This window comes from Chanodichthys erythropterus, chromosome 4 (assembly GCF_024489055.1).
Source record: "Chanodichthys erythropterus isolate Z2021 chromosome 4, ASM2448905v1, whole genome shotgun sequence".
NCBI classification, from domain to species: Eukaryota; Metazoa; Chordata; class Actinopteri; order Cypriniformes; family Xenocyprididae; genus Chanodichthys; species Chanodichthys erythropterus.
The window spans coordinates 17,093,915-17,102,613 of NC_090224.1; the positions used below are offsets into that span (position 1 = coordinate 17,093,915).

An 8,699-nucleotide genomic window follows, 5' to 3' on the forward strand; every position below is an offset into this window, starting at 1 on the left:
GTAGAAGAGTCCGGGTGTTGAATTGGCCTGCCTGCAGTCCAGATCTTTCACCTATAGAGAACATTTGGCCCATCATTAAACAAAAAATATGTCAAAGACGACCATGAACTCCTCAGCAGCTGGAAACCTATATCAGGCAAGAATTGGACCAAATTTCAACACCAAAACTTCACAAATGCTCCAATAAAGTCTCGATGCCCAGGTGCCTTCAAACTGTTTTGAAAAGAAGAGGAGATGCTACACCATGGTAAACATGCCCCCATTCCAACTATTTTGAGACCTGTAGCAGGCATCAAGTTTGAAATGAGCCCATTTTGTGCATTGAATTGTAAAATGTCTCAGTTTAAACATTTGTTATGTTATCTATGTTCCATTGTGAATTAAATATTGGCTCATATGATTTGAAAGTCTTTTAGATTTCATTTTATTCAAATTAAAAAAACGTCCAAACATTTCCGGAATTCGGGTTGTAAATATAAAAAAAGAAAGAAAGACAGCAAGGACGTTTAGAAAAAAAAGGCAGATCAAATAATAAGAGAAAAGGATAAGAAGGATAAAAAGTGAAACAAGCCAGGATTTAAAGAGAAACTCATTACAATTGCATGAGTCCGATTCTGATGATTCAGAGGAATTCGTATGGCCAAAGAGCAAATGTACACTCCAGTAAAGTAAGTCATGTTTATTTATATGGCATTTTATTCAGTAGATGACAAATGTTATTAATGACATGAGGATGAGTAATTAATGAGAGAATTTTCATTTTTTGGGTGAACTATCAACTAAGCAGTTGACAGTGTCTATTACTTCCACTAGAAGGCCATATAAGCACACATCTACCATTTTAGGTGGTAGCAAGACTTTTGATGGCACAACTGCTCATGGGATCAAGATGCAGGGCGTAGATGGGATGACATTAAGATCCGGAATCGTCCCTTTGTTGTATGATCCATTGTTCTGGTAATACACAAGGAAAATTGTGTCAGGAAAACATGTCGATCCTTTAAAAATCGTAACTGCTGAGATCAGAACAGAAGCATGTTTAAAGGCTTCATTCATATTGTAAAGGTGTGGACACTTACAAATGTGTCAGTGACCATGACTAACTGGTCGACTTTCTTCAGTGTTTGTTGGTACTGGTTGATATCTGCATCATTCCAATTCTTCATGTACATCATCTTGAGCAAGGTACTGCAAAGTTCAAATAAAAGCCACATTATCATTAGGCAAATATTAAGAGCTAAATGCGTTAAAACAGTGTTTTAAAAATTAGATTACTCTTTATCTGTTGCTCTCATCGCAGATCCTAAAGATTCTGCATCAGGGAAGCTCCAACATCTGCTCAGATTCATAGCTGGATAGTAGAAGAGGAAGGCCAAACACATCTCATCTGAAGTTGAGAATCCCCCCTGTGGGCAGAAAAAGGGAGTTACATCCATATCCCATCCCCCATCCCCTCAATTTTTATTAGACAAATAATTTGTGCACATATTACAGCCATGGCTGTTCGGTGTCTTTATTGAATAGCCAATAGGAAAATGCAGGAGAAGAGCAGGGGAATGGGATTAAAACTCATAAGCATATCAACAATACCTTAGAAGACATTTACAACAATGTCCACCATGCTCTGACCAATTACGTTATTATAATTAATATATTCAGAGGCAGTGAAAATTGAAACTACTAATGTTGGGGGTAACACATTACAAGTACCGTCAGTTATATATAATCAGATTACTTATAGTAAAGTAACGTTACTTTTAAATTTACAAAACATATCTGAGTTACTTTTTCAAATCAGTAATGCAGGTTATTTGTTTTCCATTTATTGACTTACACTTCTGTCCATGTTGAGAGAAATCATAAGTGCAGAGGCAATGGGTCTCATTCGTGAAACACGAGCAGAATGAATTTTTGTGTAAATCGTGTGTAAAGTGGTTCTGGCATAAATTTTCGGATTCATTAAAATATTAGTATTTTCCAAATGTTAGTTGGTACGAAAGAAATCTACACCTACTCCCAGCCACGCATAAATAGTGCGTTTAACATCAGAACGTTTTGCTCATTAATAAGGCAGCATTTTAATTCACCTTAATAAGGACACAGCATTTTGAAAAAATATTATATATAGTAATTACATACGTTTTTTCTTTTTACTTTTATTGTGAGAGCCAGTAATAGTGTCTTCAAATGGAGCACTTTAATCAAATAATGAATTGATTTCAATACGGTTGGGCAAACTAATGGCCCCTTAATTGTTATGGAAAATGTTTCCTATAAAATGGCCAAAATCCTTTGTTTGGTGTCATAATATGATGCCCATATATAGTTGTCAGTCGGATTTAATGGGCGGGATTTATGGTAATTGAGAATGAGCGTGCACGCGCGTCCCATTTACGACTGATTGGAATTCATTAACACACACACACATTTCATTATCACTTCTGACGTTTACGAAGTATTTGTGAATCAGGAGAAGAGGTCTCTTTACGCGCAAATCACTCACATATTTACTCGTATATTTACCAATGTTTCATGAATGAGACCCATTGTGTGTAAACATGATGGTTATTATAGTTCTAGACCAACTGTGAACATGCATTTACTCATCTCATTTGCATAAAAAACGATTCAGTATTTATTAAAATACAAACAAGGAAGCCCAGCCTAGATGAGAAAGAGTAATGCAAAAGTAATGTAATGCATTATTTTCCTTAACAATTAACTAAGTAATGCAGTTAGTTACTTTTTTTAGGGAGTAACGCTATATTGTAATGCATTACTGAAACTACATGCTGTTGATTAAAAGACATTATGAGGCTCTATGTAAATGTACCAACCCATGTGAGTGTGTTGCGGTTTTCAGTGTTATATGTGCACTCCACCAGCAATTTGTCACCCTGCAAGACCAAAAAGTTGCTTTATTTCACTTATTGCCATTAATTATATTATATATTTATAATTATATATGCCAACCATGCTATGAAAAGCCAATGCTATATATATTTATAGCATGGTAACCTTTTAACACTTACCAACTGCACTGTCTTAGTTTTGCCCAAGTTTGTCACTTCCTGATATTCAAAATCATAGTTTTCATCCACGGATAGAAAATCAATCTGTTTTTCCCCTCTGACAAGTATAAGAATTTATACAGTAACTTTAGGTTATGTACCACAGAAGAAAGAAAAGCACACATTACTTTCAGGTGAACTTTAAGTCAGTCATTGGTCAAAAATGTTTACCTGAAGTGTCCGACTCGCACCTTCCGTCCAGCCAAGTGTGTGTGCATCATCACAGAGAACACCTGAAGATCATGTGGCGTCTCTAGAACCTGTAGAGCACAGAACACAACAGATCATCCAGTCATCTGCTGAGTCTGCCTTTGATTGTGAGAATGTGAGAAGCTCATACATATATACCTGTGGAATATAAGCAGTGTCACACAGGCCGTATGTGAGGAAGGATTTGGCTTTGGGTGGGATGGCGTATCCAGGGGCCACGGCAAGCCCTGTCATCAGAATAGCTGCATCATGCTGACGGAGTTCAGATGTACAGTAGAATCGCAGACCTGAGTTATCAACTCGACCTGTGTAGAGAGGAATATTGTTTTATTATGTCACCATGAAATCAAAAGAGGACGGGACAACCTGTCACTCACATGAGATAGCAGCAATAGAGTGGAACAAGTGCCCGTCCACTTTTTTAGTGGCATCCGGCATGGGTTCTGGAAGTATTTTTCCATTCATTTCTCCCATGGGGATTTCAAAAAACTCTTTGTTAAAGCATTTTAAGCCATGAACCAAGCCAACCAGCTTATGAGGTGAATCATAGCCTTACAAACTTTGATTTGACCCAGGAGAAAAAAAAGTACATTTCAATAATGTACTTAAAGTGCTCTATTTCCGCGCACTAATATTGTACTTAATATACTAAAAATTCTTCTTTAGTACTTCTTAAGATAATCTTAAGAACATCTAAGTGAACTCAACTGTGCTATTTTGAGACACCATGAAATATGAACTTAAATGTGCTTTTAATATACTATCTCTGTATTTAAAGATGCCCTAGATTGTTTTTTACAAGATGTAATATAAGTCCTAGGTGTCCCCTGAATGTGTCTGTGAAGTTTCAGCTCAAAATACCCCATAGATTTTTTTTTTATTAATTTTTTTAACTGCCTATTTTGGGGCATCATTACCTATGCACTGATTTTTTTTCAGCACGGCCCCTTTAAGAGATGCGCTTCCTCTGCCACACAAGCTCTCAACTATATATACATTGCATAAACACAGTTCACACAGCTAATATAACCCTCAAATGGATCTTTACAAGATGTTCGTCATGCATGCTGTATGCACGCTTCGAATTATGTGAGTAAAGTATTTATTTAGATGGTTACGTTTGATTCTGTGTGAGTTTGAGGCTATGCTCTGTGGCAAACGTCTAATTCTACACTGTTGGAGAGATTTATAAAGAATGAAGTTGTGTTTATGAATTACATAGACTGCAAGTGTTTAAAAATGAAAATAGCGACGGCTGTCGTCTCCGTGAATACAGTAAGAAACGATGGTAACTTTAACCTCATTTAAGTATATTAGAGTATATCAGTATATTAGCAGTATATTAGTATTAAGTATATCAGTATATTAGCAACATGCTAATGAAACATTTAGAAAGACAATTTACAAATATGACAAAAAATATCATGAAATCATGGATCATGTCAGTTATTATTGCTCCATCTGCCATTTTTCGCTGTTGTTCTTGCTTGCTTACCTTGTCTGTGCACAGATCCAGCCGTTGATACTGCCTTTCCTTGTCTAATAATGCGTCGAATGGGCTGGCATTATGCAAATATTGGGGTCATACATGTTAATGATCCCAACTGTTACGTAACAGTCGGTGTTATGTTGAGATCCGAGTGTTTTCCGGAAGTCTTTTAAACAAATGAGATTTACATAAGAAGGAGGAAACAATGGTGTTTGAAACTCAATGTATGTCTTTTCCATGTACTGAACTCTTGTTATTCAACTATGCCGAGGAAAATTCTGATCTGATTCTAGGGCACCTTTAAAAAACATATTTAGTTAAAATCAGACAAAGCTACAAAGGTACAATAAGCTTAACGAAACCTTAGTGAGGGACTACGTGAACTACAATCCCATGAAGCATTATTATGCGAACAGCATAAATGAATTAAAAAGAATGGAGAAATATTAAACTACTCAATTAAAAATGTTCATAATACAGTATTATATAACAAGATCTTTTGGCCCGTTTTACTTCTTTCGACTCTGATTGGAGGGATTTCTGTACAGAATCATGGGTAATGTAGTTTTTCACCATGAATTATGCTGTTAAACATGATTATTTTAAAACTTAGCTGACATAATGTGGGCTGACGACTTTAACAGAACCAAATAGGCCTACTATCAACAACCTCCTAGCTCACAGTAGGCTAAGGCTTTTTAAAGTGTGTTAAAAATCAATTTCCTTATCGAGAAATTGAATTAATCTTTTACTTCTGGAACCTGACTGTTGCATTCAATAGCAAACCCCAACAATCCAATCAATTCCTGATTGACTAAATCAAATCACCCTCTACAATTTTTTTTTTGTAATTCAAGAAGCCGTATCACTCATGATATATCTCATATTAGGGAAGAAAAGACTATCACAACTTCTGTTTCATGACGAATATTAATATATTCTTCAAAGTGTGATATTTTACATTGTACGGACTGACCTGCAACTTTATTTGGGTTGTTGTAATGAATTTCAAGCCTGTACAAAAAATCACCAACATTTCCTCCAATTGGAAGTCCGGCCATCTCAGGGAGTTCAAAAGCCTTGAAAAACATCATATAATTAAAAAGTTACATAGAGGTTCAGTCGGTAATTTCCCTCAAGTTTTGCATATAAATATATGAATAGTATTTCAATAATCAAGTCATATTGTGAATAAAAAACTGATTCGTTCTTTTGACGTGGATCTTTTCGGTGAACCAGGACCAGTTCTGAAAACCGGCCGGAGTGATTTACTGAATGAATCAAACTGATCCAATTCTCAATTTTCAGAAGAGACTAACCCCTCCGCCAATTCCCCACACAGCAACGACCTCTATACACTCTTCCCCTTCGCCTGTGTAACATTCTGCTTCAAGAGGCTCCGTCACACTCGGCGGGCAGCGGTACAGCAGCATATGATGCACGAGGTCAAAGTTTGTGATAAACGGCTCAATCTGGAGAAAATGAAAGTAAGTCAAGAGATGAAGATGATCGACAGATCGGTGGATAGATCATGTGTGTGAAGTTCATAGATTCACTTACGCGATAAATGTGCTGTTTGCGATCAAAAGTCGGGGCTCTCATGACCTTGCAGTGATAGTAGGTTTGGTTGTCTGGTACAGTGAACTGAAATGATTTTAAATGTATCACAAGTAACATGTAAAGTGAAAGTTCACACTCACCTTTTTTCCTTGCATGATTGGTCCGAGTTTTGAGATCAACATACATGCAGTTACAGTAGTAAGTTACCATTCAAAAGTTTGTGATCAGTAAGATATCTTTTAAAAGAAATAAGCCTACACTAATTCAGCAATTCAGCATATTTAAATGATTTTTAAAGGGTCATGTGACACTGAAGACTGGAGTAATGATGCTGAAAATGCAGCTGTGTCATCACAGGAATAAATTACATTTTAAAACACAAAATAGAAAATAGTTAGGCTATTTTAAATTGTAATAATATTTCAATATTTTACTGTATTTTTGATCAAATACGTACAACTTTGGTGAGCATATAAGAGACTTCTTTCAAAAACATAAAAATAAAATCTTACTGACCCCACAATTAAACAAAACTAGTGTATATATGTTCAAAACATGCATTTGCAACAAAATGCTCTATTCTAGATGAACAATTTGGACAACTTAAGTGTTATGTTACTCATGAAAAAGTAAAAATCTCTTACATTGACCATAGTCATGTCGAAATACTTGCTGTTTGGAGGGTTGACACGAGGCATGTACTTCAACAGGTTCACCTCCTTCATTCCCCTTCGGTTACTATGGTACATGATGTCATCGCTCTGTCCGTACGCAAAGATCAGCTTCATGGGAATATCCTAATCATGTAATAAAACAAAACACTTTTACTTGATCTCTAAATAGAAAATGAGAAGATCTTTTGCCACTTACACAATGCAGGTTATCACTCACAAAAGTTTGGAGTGTGCATATGGCCACTGATAACTTTAATAGCTATTTGTTTTATCTGTAAATTAAGGGTTTCTGAGTTCTATTAGATGGTCTAACTTCTCACTTTAAGGAGGGTTTCTTAACAGTTGATAGCATCTTGACAAACTGGATAAAAAAAAAATTAGGGAGAGGAGTTCCCGAAACACCCTGATCCCTGAGGACCGACATTACTACACATTCAGTGTTTAGATATACTCACAGTAATGGGTAAGTCATTTTCATCACAAGACTTAACGGATCTCTGAAACTTCATGACTGTTTTCCCATCAGACTCGTTTAGAGACAGGAGTTTGTAGTTCTGTTTCTGGTCAACCACTGGTATTGATTTCCCTGTAGCATGACGGTCCTGAACACGGGAAACAAAGAGAAATCCAGCATGTATTTACAGATAGCGACAGGTGTTTTCATGATCTGTATGTTGTAGTTATGTTTGTTTATAGATGTACAGTTCCCAATCCAGTTAAAATCAGTTTAGTTTGACTTTCAATAAGCCAAAACACTTACAATATCAGGTTAATTTACCAACATTTTCATCTAGTTTGGAAACAAATATAATTCAACTTATAATTAAAAAGTAGACTTTGTCTTGTCTTTGACTTCACTTATAAAATAACTTCCAAAACATGCCATTTTAGGATTAGTTTAGGATTAGGATGAGAGTCTGGGTTAGTTTTCTCTTTATGAAGTTTTTAAAGCATCAAAGTGCAGTTACAAAGGCAGTCAATGGAAGGAAATCTGACAGCATTCTGTCAACAAAAAGATCTTCATTTGTGTTCCGAAGATGAACGAAAGTCTTACGGCTGTGGAACGATATGAGCATGAGTAATTAATGACAAAATGTTAATTTTGGGGTGCTAACCCTTTAACTAAATATCAAATGCATGTATGAATCAGAATCAAGTATATAAAAGTATCCACTGTAAGTGACTTGAAAATTATCTGTGTCATTCTTTGAATTTACCGTGAAGTAACTGCCTTTCGGTCCAACTCCTCCAATGACGATATCGGCTCCAGTCATTCCTCCTTTGGGGCTGAAGCCAAAACCGACCCAGCCACTGGTGTTGACAGTGAGCTCGAACAAGATGGTGCCCTGGATCTCATCAAAGCCCCACTTCAGCAGCACATTGTGCTCGCGGTCCAGGTATTCAGAGAAAGGCAAAAGAGGGTCTTCCTGAGCGCAGGACCATTGAGCTGAAAGCAAGAGCAGGACAAGAGATAACTGGCCCATGTTACCTTTTCAAAATCTGACAAACAGTGTTTCTGTAAGATGTTTGAGAAGGTAGTGTATGAAACTGCTCTGTAGTGCACTTTTAATAGCCCTCTTGAATGTAACCTCCCCTCACCTGAGTCCCCTCCTCTCACTCTGGTCTGGTCAGTCAGGTTCCACATTCTCTATTATTGGAGAATCATAAAGGCTACAAGCACTTTTCTTGTTCAGA

General features: G+C 36.5%; 1 protein-coding gene across 1 annotated transcript; it reads right to left on the reverse strand.

Moving 5' to 3' along the window:
• Window positions 1-876: 876 nt before the first annotated feature.
• LOC137018878 (DBH-like monooxygenase protein 2 homolog) lies at window positions 877-8,491 on the reverse strand. Its single transcript, XM_067383658.1, has 13 exons — window positions 8,222-8,491; window positions 7,460-7,606; window positions 6,975-7,127; window positions 6,331-6,414; window positions 6,090-6,242; window positions 5,747-5,849; window positions 3,420-3,586; window positions 3,243-3,331; window positions 3,033-3,129; window positions 2,838-2,897; window positions 1,276-1,406; window positions 1,080-1,188; window positions 877-954 (listed from the first exon to the last, which is right to left on the reverse strand). Exons 1-13 carry the CDS (start codon window positions 8,486-8,488, stop codon window positions 877-879), a joined length of 1,638 nt encoding a protein of 545 aa, XP_067239759.1. The 5' UTR covers window positions 8,489-8,491.
• Window positions 8,492-8,699: the final 208 nt, after the last annotated feature.

Bases quoted from the DNA above. Each gene is read 5' to 3' on its own strand.
- LOC137018878 (XM_067383658.1), bottom strand. From the start codon at position 8,488: ATGGGCCAGTTATCTCTTGTCCTGCTCTTGCTTTCAGCTCAATGGTCC. The intron at 3,130-3,242 runs GTAAACATTTTT...TATACTTGTCAG, and splicing joins GTGCGAGTCGGACACTTCAG to AGGGGAAAAACAGATTGATT. The intron at 1,407-2,837 runs GTTGGTACATTT...TTCTGCCCACAG, and splicing joins ACCGCAACACACTCACATGG to GGGGGATTCTCAACTTCAGA.